Source organism: Thermobia domestica, chromosome 17 (genome assembly GCF_964235325.1).
Source record: "Thermobia domestica chromosome 17, izTheDome1.hap1.1, whole genome shotgun sequence".
Lineage (NCBI taxonomy): Eukaryota > Metazoa > Arthropoda > Insecta > Zygentoma > Lepismatidae > Thermobia > Thermobia domestica.
Genome location: NC_137470.1, coordinates 181,476,990 through 181,503,778, shown reverse-complemented (window position 1 = coordinate 181,503,778; position 26,789 = coordinate 181,476,990). Strand labels below are relative to the sequence as shown.

Genomic DNA, 26,789 nt, shown 5'->3' with positions numbered 1-26,789 from the left:
TTCATCCAACACCCTGTTGCAACCAAGAGGAAGTGTAGACTTGATGGTACAGTCTTTGGCGGGAAGTGAAATGAGGCAGGAGTGCAAGAAAATTGGTCACTTGAACCCAGGTAATGCCGTATTAACCTCAGGATATAATCTACCTGTAGATTATGTTATACATGTATCTGCACCCGATGATAAAAATGCTAAGCGCCTAAAGATGTGTTATGAGAAATCCCTACAGTTGGCTATGGACAATGACATAACGACCATTGCCTTTCCAAATATAGCTACAGGAGTATTTAACTACCCGAAATTGGAGGCTGCAAGAATTGCTTTGAACGTAGTAAGGGAGTATCTCGAGGAGTACCTCGATTATTTTGAAAAAATAATTTTTGTTCAATTCGATAAACAAAATCAAATTATTTACGAAAAAGTGATGCACGAATATTTCCCGAAATGAGTTTTTTGTCCTTTACAAGAGCATAAAATTTATATAATGTACTTAACCTAGAGATTAGTTTATTACTGGCCTAACAGGGAGTTATTTCTATGTTAATTTGCAGTATGTTAGTACAACCTTTTACCACCAAAAAAAAAAATCCTGTGTCCATTATTCTGTTAAAGTGCAGGTCCAGAGGAAGTATTAAACCATCTCCCAAAAACAGTTTTTTGCTATGACTTGTCTACCTCCATTGTTGAAAATAAAATTAGGTGAAGTACTGAGATGAACTAGTAGGCATTCCACTTACCTAGAAAAGAAGGAAACATTGAAATTAATAACGCAAGTTAACAGGAACATATATACTTAGGCTAACAGAGATAATAATCAATAGAACATGTGAAAATTTTAAATTTCTCATTATATTTAATTTGTGTTTCAGATAACCTATTTTGTTTTAAGCTGCATTATCCTATCTTTCTCTTTCCCACATGTGACGTCTAATAACACCGAGTTCCAAATAACATCTGGTTTATTTTTCCGTAAACTCCCAAATGTTATTTTGTACCAACACTCATTACCGATATCTTTCAATTTGACATTTTTCTTTCCGCATGATGTTAAGGTTTCTTCTCTTTTTGAATCTCTGCTTTGCAACGAAAATGACACTCTAGCTCCAGATGTCTGCGAAGCTGCAAAAGACTTACATGATCTGAAAGTCCACATTAACGATTATTTTTTAAAGCCTCCAAATCCACGATTTCATCGATTATCAACCAGATCTCCACGTGCACTGTTAGGGTTCATTGGGAAGGCATTGAATTGGTGTTGTGACGTAGCTGACAGTTCTTCTATTGATTCGATAAATAAGAAGGAATTTCATTTGGAACAAACTGTACTGGGTTTACAAAAACAATTGTTAAAAAACAATTTATATATTCAAAACACAACTTCAGAATTTTTAAGTTTTCAAGATCAGATACAGGATAATTTTCAAAAAATTAGAAACTTTTCGGCAAAAATATTGGATCAAGAACATGATCTGGGAGATCATCTTAATAAGCTTGCAAATCGAGTACATAAAGAGGTCATTTCGTTCATTCAAGAATTTTATTCGATTTCAACGCAGTTTGTACAGTTTCTACAAATTTTTAAATATGATCTGACAATTCAGATGTGTACAGATGCTAGGCTGAACCCTAATATAATTCCTTATAAAGTGTTGCACGCACATTTATCTGAATTTGAGAATATCATTTTGAAAAATGGATATAAGTTAGCCATAGATAAGTCGTTGTTGGAAATGTATTATTCAATTAATGTTTTGACTTGTTCAATCACCGACACGTACATTTATCTACAGATGAAAATCCCGATCGTTGAAATACAGCCTTCATTTGAGTTATATAATGTGCAGCCACTTCCGTTTGCTGTATACAACCAAACTTGTACCGTTGATATCCAGCCTTTAGTTATGGTAGTTCAAGATAAAAAAGATCTTATACCAATAACAGGAACAAGCTTACTTGCTTGTCATTATAGCCAATCAAAGTTATGTAAGATACCTACACACATTGTGACACGTTCTCGTTTAATAAATTGTGCTCACGCAGCTTTCGTTGCCAGTACAGTCAGGGAAATATTACACAACTGTGACCATACGTGCTATGATTCGAAAGAGGCACAGATTATAGACATTGGATCGCATGAGTTTGTTTTAATACACCCACCAGAATTTCTAACTTTGAAGACTAGAGAAAATGTGTCTACCATTCAAGTTCCAGAAGAAGCCAGATTATACGGAGCCCTTAAAATTCGAATACCATGTAATACTAAATTAATTGTGGAGAGAAATCTTTTCGTCAGATCGGATTTTCCGTGTCTCGACAATGATCTTACAGAACCTGTATTTTTACATCTTTTTCCGAGCCAGCTAGTCTCTAATGATCTGATGCTATTACGATCTACGTATAAAGGGAATGAATTTTTTAATGTTTCATCTTTACTTAACGATGTTTGGAGTTCTTCAATCCGACATATGAATATATCAGCATTTACGATAATTGACCAGACGCCCATTAAGATGCCTATCTATAAGCATGAATATTTTATACCAGGAATTATTATTATTTGGAATATCATCATCACTCTTCTACTTATTTATTTGCTAAGAGAACATGGGATTTTCAATTTTATATGGTTTTGTAGAAAATGTAGTGCGTCTACGGAATTTTCTTTGCAAGAATTGAGCTACTTTTTAGACATTGTGCAAACCGTTATTGCAATTGTAAGTCTAATTTTGCTCTATAGAGTTATGAAAAGTTTAATGAAAAAAATTGGTGATGATACGCCACTGCAGATGAAGAGTTTTGAGAATAAATGTAACGAGAGGATTGAAGAAAGAGATCAAGAACCTGAAGTGACCCCAGAAAAGTTCACCACTTCGAACAGAAATAAGGATGCACATTCAGTGTCAGAATTGAGTTTACCTCCTCCTCCGGAAGAATTGATAGTTAATGACGGAAGTTTTGGTACAGAGATTATAGTACCACCTTCTACCGTCTTGGAATTAAGGAATTCTAACGTAAAATCTTCGTACATTTCCAACTACATAGTGTATTCTTAAAAGCGGATACGGAAACTGAGACGTCGAGTAATTCACGCATTTTGTGAAACAGCATCTAGAAGAAGATATTAGAACGTATATACGCACGACCATATAAAATTGAGAATCATTACCGGACATACCTATTTTTATGAATTTAGAGACCTTCTTCTCCCCCCCCCCCACAATTTTTATTTCCAACATAATTTTACTAACACAATCGAGTATTGGGCGATAAAACCCAATCCAACCTCTAGTTACCTTAAATTCCCAACCTAATCAGGAAATGGGTTAGGTTTATGTTGGAAATAATGAGCCCCCCCGGCCCCCTTTAGAGTATGATATTAAGGAAATTGTATTTAAGATTTTAATAGGAAATTGTTTAGATATTTTGGGCATTTGGTCAGATCATGAATATGAAGTACTTATACTAATACTAATTCTTTCTTTTTCTTCTTTTTTTTTATGTTTCTCTATTGTCCTAATTTTTCTGATGCCTCCTACCCATCTCTACTGAAATACTACGATCACTCTCAGGCTTTCATAAAAATCACCCTCACAGTCCTCAAATAACGACACTTCCTTTATTTATCTTCCCTGATTTTTTTTTTACGATACCTTGATATTGTTACCTGAGTTGCCAACCCTGTTTCTCATCGGAAGTAACTCTTCGGATAATAATTTTACCGCATTTCACTCTAATTTTCCTTACTTTCAAATCTTCTCCACAATTCCACTATTTCGTAAAACCAACCCCCCGAGACGCCACTGGATTCACGTTTAGGTACCTTGACTTTGAAATCGCCTTTCAAAAGCCTAATAATAGTTATCTTAATCAAATCTTACTTTCCCAATATCATTATCCTTGTTTTTGAACTCTTGTGCCCCCCCCCAAAATTAAAAACAGCCATTATAACTTGTCATTCGTTTTGCTTTTATCCTTCTGTTTGTAAACAAACATCGGCCATTACTATACCGAGAGCCTTTGCGAAAACTCCCATCCCTCCGTCATAGCGTCATGGCAGCCATCTTGAAAATTTTCATGTTTACATTTTCCCACGGCTTAGAGACTGTGTTCCTTTGCCATATGTTCGCTACAATTCCTATTTCTTTATATTATAACATCTATAATTTCACTTTTTGCCCCTTCTGATACACACCCTTTCTTAATCTTCATCCTAGATACACATATACAGAGTCACATGTTTCTGATAACTTCAATCACTATTCCTTTTTTCCTTTAATATTTTTTTTATAAAAAAAAAAATTATCTCCCTACAACCCCTTTCCGTACCTCAATGCAGCATTACACCACTAAGAAGAAGAGGATTTATGGACATCAAGAGATATCGACGCTCAGATTTGAACCTCACGATTTGCCCACCAACCGACGCAAGGAATGATATGTTGCTGAACGTTTTTTTTCTCTCACTTTTTGTTCACACTAAATTTTTTTGATGCACGTAAAACTCACCTTATCACACGTCACGGACATAAATATTGCTACTATAAATATATTATAATTATACATCTTCAAGCAAGCTCACAGCCACACCCCATCACCCCCAGCGTCATCTATCCAGCCAAGCCGATAACATCTGCCATCTGGTGACAGCTACTTCAACTTCACTACGTCCTTTGCATATGGTCAACGACCAAGCTGGAGTAGATTATCTTGCAGCTGAGACTCTGCCGATTCAGCATTCTACAGTTTCAAGTTCAATGTTATAAACAAGACCATGTGCTTCAGTATCTTAACGATTACGTCAACTATTTAAATGGGAGAAAAGACAGGAACTATCCAAGACATTGAAAGATGATGCTTTCAAATTGACAAATTAACTTTCTTGTGTGTTTATTCTTCAAATATTGATTGATTGATTGGTTTAGTGCTACATTTTATTATCTGTTAACGCTAGTGATTTAAGTGTTTTTTTTTTAGTGATGTGTGATTAATTATTTTTTATATGTATTTAACATACATAAAGATATACAGTGCGTTCAATAAGTAATTGGACCTGAAACGACAGCGTTCCTCTTTTCGTCGTTCAGTAAGATTTAGTGGCGGGAATGTAGAGATATTGGATTTCCCTCATATTATTAATATTCAGTATATAAACAAATCAAGATTTAAAAACGATATTATTTTTTTATTTTTTTTTCTTTCTTTATTTTCTGTGGATGATGAGAGACAGACACAACTTGGAATAATAAGACAGTCAGCAAACATTTCAAAATTCTCTTTAGTAGACGATTCCTCATTCTTCATTCTTGGTAAATTTATGTAACTTATGTAATCTGATGTAACCAAAGCGTTCTGTAACTGTTGACAAATTATTAAATAAGTCGAGAATTCCATTTACCTTGCACTTTCCTGAATCCTACACGTGCGTACTTTGGATGTTTTTCCGTAATTTCGTCGGCCATCTTCCTACTTTGTTTCATATAAAAACGTCCCAGGACCCGGAAGAGAGGAGTAGCACTCGAGAAGCGGTGAAGTACACGAGGAGCGGTAAAGTTCACGAGGAGCGAGTGTGAGCAACGACAGGAGAGACCTATACCAAGTTCCTCGCCAATTCGACACAGAAGCCGAGACATGGAGACCACCAGTCGACGACCAGGAACGGAGGTACGGAATACACATCCAAGGTCCTAAACGCCCAAACAACCTTCCTTTTCTTTCTTCCTAAACAAACTCTCGACTATCTTTTTTTTTAAATATTTGTTTTTATTTATTTCTACCCACATGCCCTATAAACTAAAACGCTCGTCGTCTTCTCAGTTACCTCTCAATTCTACCAGTGAGCTATATTTCCCAAGTTAACGATAATAGTTTCCTTTCTTTCTTCAAAACGACGACGAAAGCATTCCTACCGAATGCACAAGCGTAAGACTATGTTGATGTTTTGAAAGTTATAGAATGATAAACCATCTATAATACACTTTCATAACTTATGCTTCAATTATCAGAATTCAGAAAATAAATCGTAGTGGAAGGGGTTAAGATGTGGTGCGAGTAATTTGAATGTGGTAACTGTGCCATTTATTCGTATAGTATTCAAATTAAGTGCTGAAAGAGTAGAATTATTTCTGAAATAGCATTCTTTATACGTATTATGGATATATAAATCTATTGAGACCATAGTTAATAATATTTAATGGCGTTTTGCTTTTTCTCAGTACGTGTGTGGTATTATCAAGCGTGTACAGAATTTGGGTACTTCCCAACAACAGATTTAGAAGATCAACCTTTTGGAAGAAATGTTACTATGGATTATTTTACTCAATGGTGCAAGGATGGTTATGGACAAAGGTAAATAAATGTTATTTATATTGTGTTTTCTTTCCTGTTGTGTCAATTCTGACGTCTGCTCTATTTTAAGCATGAGACTGCGTAGGTCATTTAGATTTATATGGTACTATGCTCTGATTAGATGATCGATTATCTGGGAGACAAATGACGAAACTAGTATGTTCCTGGGTAGTGTCAGTAGATGCTGGTAAAATAATATTAGTGTGACGTACTGCCCTAAGCAATGTTTACCCGTACAGAAAAGTGTGTCTTTATAAATTTCCAGGTACAGTACTCTGCCTTATCGGACGCTTACGACATAAGCTTAAGCATTCGGAGCAAGGCACCAATCAGCAGACAAAGAACATGGTGGGATAATATTCGAATGGCTACATGTCAACATCATGTGAAAGCACTGTCAACATTGCTAGAAAGTTATTGGCGATGCACATGTAGTGAATTGGCTATTGAACTGTGTTCTTATCTATATCAGTAGGGCCTATATCGCATTCTAACTCATGGTCTAGACATGCGAAAGATTGCAGCCATATAAGTACTGCATGTCCTGACGCAGGTGTAAAAGTGTCATGAATGGGAATGTGCACGCCTACATCTTATGGGGCGTTTACACTTGGTCGATTTAGTCGCACGACTAAATCGACTCGCTGCATTTGCCACTAAATCGAAGCAACTAGGCCGAATCAGATCGATGGATGTGTTCAATTATTTCAACCACAGAAAATAGAACGTCTTTCAATTCAGTTACCAGTCGATTAGTCGCCTTCGATCAACAAGCGATTAAGTTGAAGTCCCGTTTACACGGTCGATTAAGTTGAAAGTGACGTCAATTCAACTGAATCGAACGCAAATCGACTAAGTGTAAACGCCCCATTAGATGTTACGCACAGGAAGGTGTTAGTTTTCTGCAACGCATTATTGCGAGTGACGACGCATGGGGGAGATCGTATGAAAGAGAATTGAAACGTCAGTCAAGTGAATAGTGCCTCCCTGCATCTCCAGGAAAGAAGAAGGTAACACAAGAGTCATAAAACTTAAATGCAAGATAACAATATTCTATGGCCACTTAGGCATTGTCGTTTCACAGCAAGTGCCACCAGGGTTTACCAGAAATGATACGTACTTTGTCCCGTATCTGAGTCACTATTTTCAGCCAGGATTGCGACGCAAAGAACCACATCTCCTGCACTCTGAATCAATTCTGCTTCACGATAACTTCCATACTTCCATTCTGCCATACTTCCAATACATTATAGATTCTCTAACGACCATGGGGTTGGAAAGTTTTTAAGCACCCGTCACATTTCCTGGATATGAGACTCCACGATTTTGATTTGTTACCCAAGATGGAAGAATCACTTCGAAGACAACCAGTAGCGTAGCCAGGATATGTGTTTGGGGGGGGGGGCAAGTGCTGTTATAGGTACATGTAGAAAAATTACAAACAAAAAATATATAAACATAAAAATATATAAAAAAAATTACAAACATCAAAGTACCAAAGTACATTGTCGGGCCTCTTTGGGGGGGCGGCCCCTCTGGGCCCTCCCTTCCCTACGCCACTGAGGGCAACGTTTCTGTGATATTCCTAGCATTTCTCATGTCGTGAGGTACTCTCTCGAAGTCTTCTTACAAACGGGAGCTCTTAACGGTTCCCTACATCTGCAAGATCCCTGAAAACGTGTTAGTCAGACAGGCGGATGTTACATAGAGGGAATGTGATCATATTCACGTGAGTAAGACACTAAGACACTTAATGTTTATTCCCCAGATATGTTGCCATTGCAGTCTAAGTCGCCCTCGTAAGTTTCTGTCGTAAATATTTGGAGATGCATCTACATTCCTTTACCCTAACATTTGTCCCTGCTGAAAACGTATCCGCTTGTTTTGTGAGAAGCTGAAGTAGCAAGGTGAATGCTGGTTTGTGGTCTCTGGATGAAAGTTATTTATTATTCGGACACGAACGACTATGTCTGTAGGAAAGCAGTAAAGGACAAAAATACAGCATGTCTTCCCATTCAGCACATATGACCCACACCTAGCAATCTGGTAGAAGAAACAAAAACCTACAAACCCTGTTCGTCTTTGATTTTCACCAAGATGAGTGTGTCTAACATTTGTACACTCACGACATAATCAATTCTGATCTCCGACGTTATCTACATACTTTACGAGATCCCTCCTTCTACTTTATAACTGGCATATAATTAATCATGAAAGGACAATACTAACTCAAGTTGGAAAAAGTGGATCAGCCAATAGTTATCGTCCAGTCCAAACAAATCGCACCTTTCACCCGCCAACAAGAAACTTCTCTAAACATACGATTACTACGTCCTAATATTGAATCCTCTATGTTACACTTGGAACCATGTGCACTCGACTTGGTCAGAAGATTTGTTATGAAAGTTATTTAATATATCTCAAAAGAACAGAGCGAAACATAAGATGGTCGAGTTCCAGATGGTGGCCATGACAAGCCTACCTTCTAATATATGTCTACTTTCTCGCGATGTCTATTAATGCGTTTTTGTTTTCAACCTTTTACCCATTTTACAAATACGCTGCAATTTTCAGATTTAAAACATTGTTCTGGCACATTCTGATCTTTTTTTTCACTGTGCCCATCTATATAAACGAAACGCTTTAAATTTTGCTTTGCTCGTTTCTTGAGGCTCCCGACTTCGTTGCCAAGTTTAGTCAACAAATTCGATTTCCATTTCAAAAGGTTTGTTTGTGAAAATACTACAAACACTGTACTACAACTATCCGCTGCAACTCACCATACGTTAAACAATACGTTAGGTGTAGCCATAATTTTTGATAATTTCATTACAGCTTTTACATGTTCTTGTTCTTATGGAAAGTTACCATCTCTCATCTAAGCTTGTCATCACAAGCCAAATTACTTATTCTTTCAATTCTTCTCTGCCACTTCAAGTCAAATGATGTGATAAAGAGACGGAAAATCTTGTTGTATTTCTCTCGCATCTAAACTTGACGCCTTAGAACCATGCAATACAGTAGAAAACATAAACATTTCTTGGCATTGTCTACATTATTATTAAGTATTCTGCTTTTTGTCAGGTCCTGGAACTAATGAGTTTTTTTTTTCAATTTTGGGTTTCGGCCTGGAAATGGTTCTTCCACGTTTCTCGAGCTTCAGCTCCCTCTATTAACTCCCAATATTTTCTTATATTTTTGAAATCATCGATGATTTGTGCTCTTCCCATTCCTCGCTTTCCTTTCATCCATGTTCTTCTTTCTCCTTCTTCTCCTTCCTTTCCTTCCATCTTTCCTTTTATGGTGGTATGGAGAAGACAATTTCTTCGCAAGATGTGTCCAATCCAATTGGCCTTTCTACGAAAGATGGTGGCTAGAAGCACCCTCTTCTCTCCTATCCGTTTCAAACGTCTTCGTTTGTTACTCTTTTTGTCCACTTTATATTCTCATCTTCCTCCAGCACATTTCGAAGCTCTCTAAATATTTCTTCTCTAACTTCCTTAATGTCCAAGTCTCTGAACCATACACTTCAATATTCCATATATAGCACTTGGCCAACTTTTTCCTTAGTCCAATATTAAGCATGCTAGTTAAGAGTGGTCTTTTCTTGTTGAAGACTTATTTGGCTATTGCAATTCTTGACCTGATCTTTTATCAACATTACCATCCATCAAACCGTCACGTTCCTAAGTCAACAATTTACCCTCAACTTTCAGCTTCCTCCACGTTATGTTCCGCTTATACATAATTCGAAAAATTTTACCCATATTACCAATATACATGTACCTTTGCAACTTTTAGACTTCATAGATACGACTCTATTTGAGCCATATATAATTGAATTCGAGCATATAAGCAAGACACATGGTAGATATATGGAAATAACTTTCATACACTAATCGTACCACGAATATTTTCGTAAAGATTCAATATACTGACAGATTATATATAGAAGGTGATCAAAATAATGGAAAAAAACTTGAAGCTAGAAACATGTCAGATGTTTGCGTTAGCAACGGTCAGGCTCTATGCCAAGATGTTGAGGATGGTATGTTATAGTACTGTTCCTCACTACGTGAAGAACAGTGTGCAGTGAACTGAGCAGACGGTGATAATGTAAAATGGATGACCATTCTGATTTTCAAAGAGGGCAAATTGTACGCAGTCGTTATGTTGTGCAAGCGTAACAAAAGTGGTCGTGTGATACGAGAAACAGTATCCAAGGTAATGACGGCATAAAGAAAAAAACATTGCAAAACCACGAGCAGAAACACCGATCGTAGAAAACTCTCAGTGGCAAGTTCTCCTTATAACTAAAGCAAATTGTCATTCAGAACCGTTGTGCGACTGCAGAACAGGTGGCTGAGGAAATTGCGTAGGATCTCGCACTGTCTGTGTCGACAATCATTGTCACCTGCGACTCACTTGACACGGATGTACGGAGTCGAATTTCTGGGGTGAAACTACTGATAAAGGACAATCATGCTTCAGCATGACATCAATGGGGACACAAACATGTATAGTTCGTTTCTTCAATCGAAGTGCAATACATTATAAAGAATGTTGCCTTCTACGTATGGTGACTGGTGCAATAAATAATCATCTCATCATACCGGAAGACAACTTCTGGAAAACACCTCCGATAACTAAATGACCAACCACACCCTTCGTTTGAAACAATTGGCAGTTGCTTGTCAACTCCTCGTGAAGTCTTAGTTGCTACAGTTCAAACGCTCTCCTTTAAATTAGTGATTAGAGATTGTTGTTTTATATATGTTGAATTTTTTTTCACATTAGCAGTGGGAAGAGAAAACATACACAGTGGATGTTACGACGTTGCAACTCAGCAAATGAGGTCAAACGACGGATGTAGGGAGGACGGAAGGATGCTGTTTTAAAGATGAGCATAGGAACTTTAAAGAAATTTGGCAAACTGCACCCATATTGAGTGAACGCACTACAACATGCATTGTTGATGACTAAAATGTGTAGTATGATCGGATATTTCATCGTTTACCTTGTTTCAAATTATGGATCTTGCTTATATGAAGTTGATTCTTAATGTGAATGATCCTCAGTGCCTCTGTTCAACCGTTCTCTAAAATCGCTTTTTTCGTTTGGTAAAATCTCAACCTTCTTAACATATGCATTACATAAAAAGAAAACATCGAAAATTGATGTTTTAAAATTTCTAGAAAAACAACACTGTGGGCTGGAATAGAACATGACGCGCATAATGTGCGGATCTGCGCAGCGAATTTTAAGGAAATCTCAAGTATTTCAAACTTGTTCCAAATAAATATGGGACAATACATGACATTTTTGTAGGTAAATACAAACATTGCTTAATTATTAATTTATTACACAATTGTTGAATTATATCATTATAGCCAATTTCACATGGCAGTAAATAATACCTCAGAAGTGGAAAAAAAGCATATACAGCATATCTGTAAAATGAAATTTATGTTGTACGTTTCGGAGTATACCTCTTTCCAGCTTCAAGGTTAATAGCTATGCAGAATCAAAGTCACCTGTATTCACCCCAGAAATAAGTCGGATCTCATAAGTAGAAAATGAGAAATTAACTCAAGGAGGAAGTGCAACTAAACAATTGTTATGTTTGAAGCTAAACTTTGCATGATTGAAATTTTGTCACTAATATTAAGTTCTTAAGATTTCGCTTGACCGTCAACATTGCAAACATACGATATATTGTTTATGATATTCCAAGTTTCCAACTTATTAATTTAAATTAACACAGCATGTTCAGATAGCAATTCAATATTGCATTATAAGTTTTGCAAAATATTTTGGAAATGTCTCATATCGCGTAAGTATTTAGGTATATATTTTACTTCTATACCTGAATATACGAAAGATTTTTTTAAAATCTTACATCTGTAGTGATTATAATCTTCTGATTCCGTGTTAATATGTTAGTAATTAGTGGAGAGATTTGAAGAATTTGCAAAGAGAAAATTGCGGACGAATATTTCATACACAAACCATTAAAAACAAAACCAACTAACTAATTATATGACTTACGGAACCCGGACATTCAATGCAGCGTTCACAAAAGCTCTTCATTGACATATGTTCTTAGCCAACTGGACCCAGTTTCTATTTTGTATTCCTATTTGTGCGAGATCCATCTTAATATTGTCCTCACGTCTGCACCTAGATCTTCCTAATAGGTGTTTTCCGATTGCATTTACAGTTGAAACTTTGAAAAACGTTCCTACTTCCTTCCATTCTGGCTACATAATCTGAACACTTGAGCTTCCTAGACTTCATGACCCAGAGAATGTTTGGCAAACGGTATAAATTATGCACGTCCTTGTTATGAAGTTTCCACCATTGCCCTTTCCCGTTCCTCTTGGCTCCCATTATTCGTCGCAGGATTTTGTTATCAAATACCAGTTTAGCTTCTTCCCTCAGAGTAAGCGACCATGTTTTACAACCATAGAGCACAACAATCATAACTATCGTTTTATATATATTTTAAGCAACTAATTCCTCGATAGAATTCGCGCATAATTCGAATACAAGACAAATGATCATGTGGTAAATAACAAGATGAATTCCTTGTTTTATTAGATATATAAAAATATGCACAATTATATTTAGGCATAAATTGCCATTGTTTTCAAAATACTGTACGTTAAAAGTAAGTATTGTTTACATGATTTCATCTGTTGTTTACAGCTTTAACGAAACCCAGTTGAATTATGGAGTTGAAAGAACGAACACAATTTACGGTGGACTGAATCCTGAGGTAAAAAGAGTAGTGTTCGTTCATGGATCCTTAGACCCATGGCATGCACTGGGAGTTCTTCAAGACCTGAATGAAGACGCAACTGTAATTTATGTTGAAGGTTAGTTCCACTTATTAACTAACAATGAAAAATATCAAAATGGTAGATTATAGTGACTAAAATTGAAATACAAAGAGTACTATAAAATTTATTTCCTTTCTAGTAATAGTGTAAAAGTTAATGCGTATCCCCAAACATAACGAGTTCATATTAGATGTACTCTTCCGCATAAATTTCTTGGACGCAATCCAACCCAGAAAAGTACCATTCTCTATCCGTCCAAGGAAAGTGGTAGTAGAGGAAACAGGAGTTAGTTGTGGAAAGAAAAACTATGATTGAAGTAGAAATTTTATTCTACTCGTGTTTAATAACTTTTCCGTTCTTAGAAGTATAACTATGGTATAAATAAACTTCTGTGGTGTATTAGGGCAAACTGCGTACTATAAAGGTAACCAAGAAAGTTCTGACGCTTTTTCACCACCACCTACAAACACCTATATGCCACGTAAGACCTAAATGGAAGATCAAAGACAAACCCATGAGCAACAACGGCCTTCTGCCTACGTTCTGGAAAGCCATGGATTCCACCGCGGTAGAACCTGATGGGCCGTGAAGCAAAGAAAGTATCAAGCGCACTTTGCACCTCTACTAGTGATTTAAACTGGCGTCCGCTAAGGTGGTGCTCCAAAGAAGCAGATCCAGAAGTGCTGGTTCCAGAGTTTTAAGTTTCTCTTCAACAAGGCTCAACTGCTGACAGTGCACAGTTGTATTGATGCTCTGACCAGCTGGTAGCAATTCCCAATGCACGATGCCGCGAACTCTTCACTAAACACACAAGGGGACCTTATCGTGCAGTGTTGGTTTCGGCTGTTATGAAACGGGTTCATGGGATGCTAACCAATGATGACGGCGCCATGAAGCTTCGTACATAACCTGATTCTCATCACCTGTCCAGAAGTGGCTCCTTTCTCAGACGAAACAGCAAAGAAACACAGGTGACTGCTCGCGTTGCTTTCTGTCCCGGAGTTAAATCATGTCGAACCTATCGACCCAACTTGAAGTGCTTTCCAAATTGATGGAGGTGCTGCTGAATGGTTTCTCCACTAACACTGAATTATAGTCCCAGTCCCTCACATGTCTGGCCGCTGTTCGCGTTAAATTGCTCTCTGCAGATCTTCATTTTGTACATGTGTTATTCTTCCGGCACATGGAGTGTATTCGAGTGTTTTGACACTTTATTTAAACTTTTTAAACTACTGCCGCAGTGCCCATGTAGTCACGACGGGCATATCTTCCTCCCCGCTGCAGCGGCGTTTAACCCCAGTTTGAACTCGTACAGAACACACACCCTTTTGACGCTCTGTGGAGATCCCATGTTCACTCTGTCCTTACGCAAGTTCACGGTGTAACTGAACTGCCACAACCAGCTAGTATGTTAGATATACCCACACTAATAACTAACCTTCGCCTTATCTCCATTCATTCACCTCACGATGTGGGTGCAAAAGGAACACGAACCTTCACAAAAAGCGACAGAACTTTCTTTTTTTTTTTATCTTTCTACCTGGGAAGCAGGAGATTCCAAATAAATTGTTGGCGGTCCGTTATGTGATGAGGGCGTGACTGTGTTGGGTATGTCGCGACGGACATTGTCCAAGGAGAAGACGGCCTACAAAACCCACAGCAAAGCCACAGTGATAGCAAGAAAACCTTCAGTGACCCGGTAGTTCGAACATTAAAGCAGATCGTCTCTCAGAACCGTCTTTTGCCTATTGTACAAGTGACAGTTGAACTTAATCAACCTGTGTTGACAACCACAGTCCACCACGAGTTACATGACATGGGCATATGCTGTGGTATTGGACTGGTAAAACCGCTGATAAGGGACCACAAAGATTTTACACGACGCTAATGGTGCCATTAACACGCAACACAGACCACTGATGACTGGAAATTTGTGCTATGGTAGGATGAGTCATATTTCACGTTATTTAATGCCACTCACCGAGTTTATGTGTGGCAGACACGCAAAGAAGCGTATGATCCCTATGCCGTAAGCGTCGGTGGACCACCGATGGGCAACTAGCGACATTTCGCCAAATATTGGCGACCCCAAAGCGACGATCTCCTATCCCTACTTCCGTTTTGAAAATTGTACCACCAGCGGCCCACCATTGGCAGAGATGCGAAAGAACGCCAATGGATCACAAAATTACTGGCACAAGATACGTTAAATTGCCTATATGCGTGTTTTGTTTACATTAAGGTGAGTCGAAAAAACACACTGTAAAAAAGTAAAAAAAAAGTACCCAGAGGTAGGCGCGAACCACCAACCTTATCATTACCAGGCACGTTTTCTTCCGACTTTTTTAAAAGTCTTTATTAACAGTTCAATCACATTGTATATACATTGGACAGTTACAAAAGCAATACAAGAACCAGTTGATTTTTTTTTAAAAGAACTGTTAATAAATCAGAAAAGTGTTGTTTATACTGCATATCAGTTTTCTGCAAATAGTACCGTAAATAAGACAAATGCACATCGGTATGACATGGTTGATGTGTCGTAAGCACATAAAGAAACGTATATGCAGCGAGCCAAATTTCGCTGTTATTTTTTACTTTAGGATAATAGTTAAAATCTGCATATATCAAAAGTTCAGTAGCAGTAGTGTGACTTCGCCACAGAGGGGATGAAAAACAGAACATCGCTTGTGGTGGGATAAATGATTGAAGTCTTTTAAATTTGGCTAATTAGAGTGCTCCTTTCACCGCGTATGTTTGACGATAACCGTTTGGGATCAGATAAAATGTATTCGCCATTAATTTTATTACAAAATGACACACGTCTATTTACTTTATTTCATAGTTCTCCCATATTCACTTTCTAATGATCGGCGACAGTTGGCACCAAAATTCATACAATTATATGCATTAATCTCAAGATTTTTTATTTCATGATGTAGAGGCAGGGTTACTCTTGACCTCCGGAGCTCACTTTAGGAACAATTCACCAGGAAAAAAAAACAATAAGGTAACTGCAGGTATATACGCCAGTGCAGCTAAATACAAGTGTTCAGTGCTAGGACGTTTCCGACAAAATCGGCTTGAATGTGCCTCCAATATGTGCCACGGTCATGGATAAGTCTGATTTGACGAATACTCCGGGAGACAACGCTGCGACAGCCAGGCCGTGCAGTGCCGTTTGCTTCGGGAAGGTTCCGTGGAGAGTCGTTATTATTTCAATAGAGGCAAGAATCCGTTTTTTGTACCGTGCTAACTCAGAACATTGCTGATTGTTTACAGCAATTTACGCTTTATTTCGTGTCCGTCTAGGAACACTTTGCTTTGTATGCGTAATTTCAGTGATTCCATGACTACTAAATCAGTACCAAGCATGGTGTAGCGAAATACGCCAGGGCTTGTGCAGGATTGCCTGCAGAAGACCAAGATGTTTTCATTTGTCCTACATGTTCCATGTAATATCGGAGTACTTTTTTTAAGTCACAGTTCAGTGACACTGTTCGTTTATCTTCTTATGGACTAAAACTTTTCAGTTGGGAACTTCATTTCAACTTTGGAGATTATCGGTTTTACATTTTATCATTTTATCTTCATCTTGCATTTTGGTTATTCTATTTTCACCATGTTGTGTAGTAATGTTTGGGTTCGTATAATACAGACGATGTAAGCAGTTGCAACATTTATTACAGGTTTCTAGTAGTATTCTAGACTTGGCGTAATTACTTGCCCGTCTTGGTAAATACGCCACTTTGTAACACTTTTTTATTTTCCTTGGGTACAAAATAGAAGTGAGTCGCATCACTGCCACATTTTTTACACGCGGAAAAGGCTACTCTGCAACGCACATGTCTTGTTCTTGGTGTTTCATGAAAACTAAGGCCATAAAAAATTCAACACCCTTAACATGGTGTATTTACCTGCACCTACCTTATATAATAATAACCGCATGCACATGACTGACGATAGTGTGTGCTTGTCCTTTCGCTTTTCTCCACGACGAATCCAAGGAGCGCGGACGAAAATGAAGTCCTCGCTGCTAACTGGTGGTAACTTCAACACTCCGATTCTAGATATCTCTTTCTACTCGACGAAACCCTGCCGCCCTTGGCACACTTACGGCAATCCTTCGACACCTCGCTATATTGACGATCAACATTTACCACTAGGCGTTAGCGACATTTAACACCTAGTGGCAAGTTGGTCACTAGGTGTTAGCGACGTTTGCGGCATGGGGATGCGCATTGTCTCACTGTATCCGCTCATCCATGAGATGTGGTGGCAGCTCTTTGATGCTCTTGGACATAATATCGTGGATTATGCACCTATTTACACAGTTGTAACTGTAGCTGTAGCGGCGTGAAGAGTATCGTGATGAAGCTAAAGACCTCCCTTCACCTGCCAAATCCCGACCCGTGAACATAATTGTGCGTCTGTCATTTGTTTTAAAGACACAAATCCGGTCCATCTTTCCTCCTCCTTCCTCTTCAATGTTGAGTCACATTTTCAGAAACAACAAATCATATACCGAACTTATTTGCGGATTAAACTTCGCATGTAGTATATCTTGACTTGTCATATAAACATGTGAAATATGTTTTGCAGGTTTTTGGTTTGCGAGTTATGAACTGTCAAATTTTGAATCAAATTTTCGAAACAGAAGGTCATACATAGAATTAACCCGATCAAGATCAAATTCCGCGTAATTGTATAAAGTACGTTGTCCAGGCTTTCGATTCCTCAGTTATGGATGCTTATATAATCATAATAGGAATGTAACACTTGTTGTTTACATAGAAATTAAAAGACACTCTTGGAGAAAAAATATAATAATAAATGCAATTTAAATAGGAATTAAAGGTTAGTCTTGGAAAAAAAGTCAAATGGACAACTATTCGCAGTTTAGTTTCCTTGCACTGACAAGGTACATTCGCAAATTATTCCCTCGGGAATCGTGTAAAACTGATTCAAATGCAAAGTTCTCCGAGGCCCAATGCATATTGTACCAACTTTAGCGGCCCATATCGGTAATTTGCATATTTATGGACCTTCATATATCCGGAAATCAATCCTACTACTATAACGCTCGAAAACAAAATTGCTTTTAGTTTTTTTAGATGTAACTGGACATGAACGTGGACATATGCAAAATAAATTGGATCAAGTACTGCTTCTCTTACACATGATGCCCACCTTGGTCGCCATCTTGGATCCGCAATATTGGATTCAACTTTCGGTTTTTGAATTGGGAATAGGTACAAGTGATACATCAAAATCATGTGAAATTATCTCGGAAATTCATTGGAGTAATGAGTTTTACCGTAGCTTGTACAGTTGGGAAGGCATTGCACGTTAAATCTTTCCAGGCACTTTGCGAGAGACATTGCAGAATATCAGCTACACTTACACTTTTTATGGGACAAATCATAGCAATTTCTAACCTGAAAAACTATTGTAAGTATAAACAGACTCTTTACAACATTCGTGTTACAATCTTATTACATTTCTGTAAGTAATTGTTATTACTTCCATGTTTTACTATAACAAGGAAGTATTATATTGCGGTTACAATGTATAATGTAAATCCAGATACGACCATATTTGAATGAAGACCTACCATTTCCGCATCGACGTCTGTGTGTCTGTATGTTTGTACGTCAAAGAATATTTCGTCAACGATAAATCACGTAAAAGATTACATATACACACGCGGCCGTGCACAACTTTCTATTTGGTTCAATATTCGTCAATAGTCTGGAGGAAAAACCCTACTTTTGGACCAAACCAAAAATTTCAGTATGTCTAATGTTTTACAGCGGTTTTTAGTTCATTTGAGGGTGCTGAAGCTGAATCTGCCGGGTGTACAAATGTACACCTTGAGCATTTTGAGTAATTCAAGATGGCGGCCAATATGGCGGCTGTAAAAGTGACAGGAATAATTTTGTATATTTTGTCAAGATGGGTATCAAATTATATGTTTTTTGGGTTGCAGATTCCAATAATAAAGTCAAAAATGTTATGAAATTGATACAAATCGAGATATTCAATATGGCGCCCAATATGGCGGCTGCAAGTTTATATTGTCATTTCTGAAACCTATTTTTGAAAAAGTATTTACTGACATGAGTAATAATAAATCATAAAACCTTAATTTTGTGCTCACAGATGGCAGCATTTTCACAGAATTTAGGAAAAATATCTCAGAAACAAAATAAGAGATCCTTCCAAGTGAAATACTAGAACGATTTATGAAAGGCGAACATGTTCTGCGTCACAAACCAGGTATCTGAAATGCTACATGGTCAGACATGTTCATTGAGAATACATTTATGCGTTATGGCCATGGACCAGGAGGAATAATCTGACTTACACTAAATCCATCAGCAGTGAAGCGATAGGCTTTCAGCCTTCACACCTGCAGTCGTTCAGTAAATGACATTTATGTCATGAGAGATGCTGGACGAAATATGGAAATAACTAAGCATAAGGAAGGAATGCCGTCTCGAGTAAAAGGAGATGCTGCAGACCGAATTAAGTTAAAGGAAAAGCTGTCTCATTGTATAGATCCTCTGAAGACCGATGATCACCCAAAAACTATTGTGAATATTGTGACTGGGAAAATTTGTTCCCAAAAAGTGAATGTTGATAATGCTGTTGAGATAGGTGAGAAGGCGTTGTGTTCTTACGAAGAAAAACTACCAACTGGTTTTCACGATCCAATCTAAACAACGCTTCGTAATGTTTCCTGCCATGACGTCAAAAGAACAGCTAGTATTGGTGTCATTGACACAGAACTCTTGTGCACGCGTGCAATGTGTCTCACATCTACAAAAGATATTGATGCTAAAGAAGTGATTTCATATGAGCTTGCCGCTGTCCTCACATCTTTGTTTGATGAATATGGGACTCCCAGGTTCTGCAAAAGTAAGTAAAAACTGAAACAAATATTACAGGTAGAGAAGTCTATGAGATCGTACAAGCACGAAGATGCTATCATACTTGATGGTTGTGCTGTTTTGTGGGTGATCAACTGGCCATCTAACGGAATTCTTCTTGACTTCATAAAATTGTATCGGTCATATGTGCTTGAAAAATTGAACAAATGCAACGTGTGCCTGATATTTGACTAATATAAGGAGTATAGCACCAAAGGAGGAATAAGAAGCGTCAGAACAGGATCAGCATGTATCAGGTATCATAAATTGTCTTTCAACACGTCCTTACCCTCCCAACAAGTTGTGCTGAATGTTACGAAGAATAAGGTACAACTAGTACAGCTGATCTGCAAGTATCTAATGACAGAAGGGTTGCCATCATATTCCACCAAAAGCCTATTCATCACTGGACCAGAAGATGTTACAACAGAAATAACTGCTGATCAAGGAACGTCCAGATACGAAAAACACTCACAAAGAGGCTGATGTCATAATTATCACACAAGTAGTGATGGTAGCCAATCAGCTGGACAGAAATTGTACAATAAATGTAATTAGTGATGACAAGAATGTTCTTCTCCTCCTGATGCACCAATACCACACACAAAAACTTACTTGCAACATTTTTATGGAGGCAACTCAAAATCATAGAGGAGCTATTGACATTGGATTGTCTGTGTCCAAACACTGTGATATTGTTTCAAAATTACTAGCACGTCATTCTCTTTCTGGCTGCGATACAGTTCCTACTCTTTATGGCATTGGAAAGCAGAAGGCAATGAAAGTACTACAAAGTGGGAAGGAGCTTCAAAAGCTTGGAAATAAGACATCACTACTTGAAGATGTGATTCAGGAGGCAACTGAGTTTATAGCTTCTTGCTATGGTAGTAGGATAACTGGCCCTACAATGTCTGATGTCAGAAGAGATGTCTGGCTGAAAAAATTGTCAAAGAAGTCTGCCTTACATATCCCGAAATTGAAGAGCTTGCCACCAACTACGGAGGCATTCTCTGAAAATGTAAAAATAACTCATTTCCAGGCTTGTATTTGGAAACAAGCAAATAAACCAGACCCACCAGACATGGATCCGACACATTTGGGGTGGTATCGTGATGAGTTGAACAAAACATTGGAACCAGTTACTGTACCACCGGGAACTGTGATTGCACCGAAAGACATCTTGAAGATGGTGAGTTGCGGCTGTTCTTCTGAAAACCTGTGTAAAGGACGTTGTGGCTGTGTGGCAAATCATAATAGCTGCACTGACTTCTGCAATTGTGGAGCCTCTAAACGATGCCAGAATATCTTCACACGTCAAAATACTAGGAATCTAGAAGACGAAAACATGGATACTTCTTCTGACGAAGACTGACAAGTGACTGATCTGTGATATTTATTATTTTGTTGCGGAATAACATAGAAACATCGGCATTTTGTATTGTAAATTTACATATTTTGCATTAATGTGGCCAGCAACATAATTCTTGATTAAGAAAACATCCAGGAAAAAATATAAGAGAATCTTCAAACCTAAGTTTGTGTTGTTTGTTTTCTTTAGCACACAGAAAGGAATGGTTTTGTAAATAAATATAGAGAAGCCCAAAATGTGAAAAAGAAATGTTCTGGAGCGCAAACAAGGCAACGGAGAAAGCATCAACACCCAATCCAAAATTTCAGTGTGTCAGATATTTTTCCAAGTATGTACCTAGCTCGAGGGTCGCGAATCTGAATATACCATATTGAATATAATGATTTCTATCAATTTCATAAGGCTTTTGAAGTAACTATTGAAATCTGCAACCCAAAAAACATATAATTCGATACCCATGTCGATACAATACTCCAAAAATATTCTTGTCAATTTTACGGCCGCCATATTGGGTGCCATATTGAATACCTCGATTTGTATCAATTTCATAACATTTTTGACATTATTATTGAAATCTGCAACCCAAAAAACATATAATTTGATACCCATCTTGATAAAATATACAAAAATATTCCTATCAATTTTACAGCCGCCATATTGGCCGCCATCTTGAATTACTCGAAACGCTCAAGGTGTACATTTGTACACCCGGCAGATTCAGATTCAGCACCCTCAAATTAGGTAAAAGCCACCGAGAAACATTAGACATACTGAAATTTTTAGTTTCGATGGATTTCCTCCAGACTAAAGTGCCTGACATTTACCACGCAATACCTTGCAAACGATATAGGATACGGTAAAACTGGCTACGCCAATGAATTTCCGAAAAAGTTGTACTTGGATTTGATGTATCAGTTCCACCTATTCCCATTTCAAAAACCGAAAGTTAAATCCAATATTGCGGATCCAGGATTGCGGCCAAGTTGGGTAACATGTGTCAGAAAAGCAGTACTTGATCAAATTTCTTTGCATATGACCGCATTTATATCCATTTACATATAAAGAAACTAAAAGCAATTTTGTGTCCTAGCGTTATTGTAACGTGATTGAATTTCGGATATGTGAAGGCAAATAAATATGCAAATTACCGGTATGGGAACCTAAAAATAGTAGAATACATATTTCTCCGCGCAGTAATTTGCATTTGGATAAATTTTACACGAATCCCGAGCGGACACTTCGCGAATGCACCTTCTGAGAAAAATCAGTTATCTGGACAGCGGTGTATTGCACAAATATACATAATCTTTATGTTTACTACAGAAATCTGTACGGAGCACACGTAATACACATGCTGCATGCATTTTCTGCTTAGATGTTACATCATGCCGTTGCAGAATGTATGGCATCTAACAGTCTTCCCTATATTACATACATATGCATATATTACATACGTCACCCATATGTTACATATGTCCATCAGTGTGTGAGATCCTGACCGCCTACATGCAGTTCATTCGTTCATACGGAAAGTACTTTTATTCGCTACACTTATACGGAAAAGTACAGTATCATAAAACATATTTTTTTTCAGTTATGCGTTTGCTGTACGTTAAATTCAAAAACTATATCATGTACACATGTAACCTACGTTTTTACGTACACTACATACCTTTCCTTTCTCAGTGTATACGTACTTCTTTTATTCTTATTTCCTGTCTTAATTAAAATATATGTATTCCTCTATCTGTTGAGAATATTGGACCAGTGGATGTAGAACTATTTTAGTGATTAAATATTATTATTTGTTATACAAAGTAAATTTGCAAGATTTTCAGGAACAAACAGCAGAAATACGTAAAACTCTGGAAATGGAAAAAAAAATTCTTACTTAATTGGAGAATAATGGGTAACTTAACCTTCAAATAATGCCAGTTAGTATCATTACTACACACTGAGAAAGTTATCTTTCAAGATTTTGTTTTCTGTGCGTTTCAGGTGAATCCCATTGTCCATGCTATTATTATCCGGATCCAAGTGATTCGCCTCAGGTGGCATCAGCACATCAACAAATACAAGAACTGATCGGCAAGTGGATTCAGGAATAGATTCTTCTTGCGTAGAGATACATCATATATTTTATAAACACTATATTTGTAAGTTTTAAGAGAACAATAAATACAATATTCTACTTAACAATCCTATTTTGTTTTCGTATTAATGAAATAAAATACTTACAAAGTGTTAGTCATTTAATTTATATGTGCACGCGGCAAAGTTGCGAACTAATTTTCTTCTTACACACAGAACCACAGACGCGTTAGTTGACACAAAAAAATGCATAACTTTTGTGACTCCAGCAAAACGTTTAGATGCATAATTTTTAAGAATGCAACTAAATGCATAATGAAAACTGTGTTAATTGATGCACTTGTGTGCATAAAATTCATTATGCAGATAAACGTTTTGCTGAAATCACAAAATGTTATGCATTTTTTTTTTGTCTCCTACTGAAGCATTTATATGCATTAATTGAAACAGTGGTTTGTATCGCTGGTTGCATATTCCCTACATATACAGGATTTCCAAGGGTATGGAAACGATTAAATAAATTTAGAACACTACTAAAAATAAGTAATCGAAGCTTTTTGGGTGATGCAGGACAGAGTGCAAATATTCCATATTACATGAGAGCCTCTACGGCCATTTTGGAAGGAGTCATACTGGATTTGAGTTAATTAAGTGAAATATAGACTTTACGATACACTACTATTTTTGAAATAAAGTGTGATTTTTAAAGACATTAACAAGATTGTTTTCTATATTCTTTGTTAACGAAATTTTGATCACATAGGTCTAGACTCTAGAACATATATAAATACAAAAACTTGTCATTGTAAATTAATGATCATAATTTTGTTCAGGATGCAAAAAAGCAAATAGGAAACTAGCATAATATCGTTACGAAATCACACCTTATTTCAACAATAGTATCGGATCGTAAAGTTCCCATTTCACTGAATTAATTAACATCCAGTATGATACCTTCCAAAATGGTCGCAGAGGCTCTCATGTAAAGTGAAATATTTTCACTCTGTCATGCATCACACTAATAAACCTCGATTTCATAGTTTTGGTAGTGTTGTAAATTTATTCCATCGTTTTCACACCCTTGACAACCCTGTATATCAGATGTGCAATATACAATTTAGGCCACTCATTTTATGAGATCCATCTAAACTATGTCACAACCATTATGAGAAAATAGTTACAAAAATAAGGTCTTCAAATAGCATATCTTACAAGTCAAAAAAGGAAAAGAACTCAATTTATTATACCTAGGTACGTAGCTTTTTTTTTTACAGGTTGCTCTACAAGAGCAGTTTTGCCATTTTCACTAAAGCTAAAATCCCAAATTATCTTTGGTAAAATAAAAGAACAGGGTCAATGTTAGAAAAATCGTACCGACAGCAAATCTAGCGATGGGAAACACAAAACTTTTTAGAGTAAAAAAAAAAAAAGTGGAAACTACCAACTCAGATTATAAATCAAACTTTGTATGTCTATGTTCTTTGAATCTTTCTATCGCTTTTTATAGTATATTTTAGTATACTAATTTATGCCCGTTTGGCCTTTTTCCGTTTCGCCTTATGCCCTCAAAACATTTTGCCATACAACCGATAAGGATGTTATCTTAAGGCGGAAAGGGAAATCCCGTTTGGCCTTTTCCTGCTTGACCTTATAACATACAAGGGAATTTTCACTCTGTTTCTGTAACAAAGGTGGATTTATCTTATTCTCAACTGCAACGTCTCTTCTATTCTTGACAAATTAAACTCAAATATCTTAGAAGAACATAAATTGTATTATCACACCCGAAATAGCATATCAAGTTTCTATGCGGATATAATATGAAACAGCATCAGTATATGAAATTACATCAATTTCACTGTTCTTAAGTCTATCTTTTAGGCGGTGAATCCTGTCGTCGAACCGTCTCTACTTTAGCTTTCTAAGTGTTTTCTGATAACCCACTTGAAGAAGTACTCGCAATCTTTCATTTTCACGTTGCCTGTCTTTCATTAATTCAATGAAAGAATGTATGTCTAAGTGATCCCTTGATGCCTTTCTTCGTAATTTGACGTGCCATTGTCCTGCATTGTTAGTAATTCGTTCTTGATCGTTTTCAAAGTGATTCCACAAGTCACTGCAAATAGGTAAAAATACATCATTAGCACATTAAAAATTCAAAGGATTGCAGGAGAATCTACGTTGGAAAGTCGATGGCAAAATTTTGGGTGAACCTAATTTATTTCTTTTGCAAAGCAAAAGAATGTGTTCTCTTGATAATTTACAAATCAGTGAATGTAGAATCTTCAATACATGCACTTTACATGAGATGTTAATGAAAAAAATGCTATACTGTAGAGTGCTCGGGATAGCTTAATTAATGATTTAATAATAATAATAATAATAAAAACTTGCACTAAACGCCATCTATTTATGTAGGAAAGAAAACATACTTACAGAGAAAATAACGTGTCACCATCATCCAGCCAAGTGTCTATAAGATAATCATGGAACTCCTCCTTACATAGAACGTCAGGGGCATCTTCTTGCAAACGTACAAACACTACATCTAAATGGGAAATTGGTACCAGAGGCAGTGCTGCTGCATGTCGAATCCATCTTTTTACTTCAGTGTTCTCTTTGTACAATTGAGAAAGTTCTAACTGCTGAACCTTCCTCCAAACAGACTGAGAGAAGTGAAAGGAACATCCTGTGATTTTAACCAGGAAATACTTTATTTATAGCATTGATTGCTACTTTCTTAAGATCAATAGATACTTCTTTCAATTTGAAATGCAGTCCAAATTTCTCAGCTTCTTCCCTGATTACCTCCAGTAATCTTACATGTGTCTCTTGCTTTTTACTGGGCAATATGCAGAAGAGGAGAACAAATACCTGGCCGAAATATTTTCCGTGCAGGATGTACATTTGGGAGAAAAGGAGAGGTACAGTCTTAAGTGTCCCATTCATTACAATCCTGTCGCACTGACACATAATTTCCAAAGTTCCAATAGTGCCGAAAACCTGTTGAAGATAGAAAGACTAGAATAAATAACGCAAACATTCTCAAGAAAATGCTTTAATATTAATATTCTTACTTCTATTACTATTGTGATGACAGATTTTCACGATTACAAAAAAAAAAAAGAAAAAAGAAAAGAAAAAAAAGAATGAAAGAAGAACGTAAGAAATGATAAAACTATTTTCTTGATTACTAAAATATAACTTACAAGA

General features: G+C 37.0%; 1 protein-coding gene across 1 annotated transcript in view; it reads left to right on the top strand.

The window, feature by feature from the left end:
• The window catches only part of LOC145674531 (putative serine protease K12H4.7), a 136,831-nt gene extending 113,184 nt beyond the window's left edge, over nt 1–23,647 (top strand). The window contains exons 7-9 of the mRNA XM_081744688.1: nt 6,210–6,342; nt 13,051–13,220; nt 23,484–23,647. Coding sequence (XP_081600814.1) covers nt 6,210–6,342; nt 13,051–13,220; nt 23,484–23,593 — 413 coding nt within the window. The 3' untranslated portion in view covers nt 23,594–23,647. The remainder of the gene's footprint in view (nt 1–6,209; nt 6,343–13,050; nt 13,221–23,483) is intronic.
• Nucleotides 23,648–26,789: the final 3,142 nt, after the last annotated feature.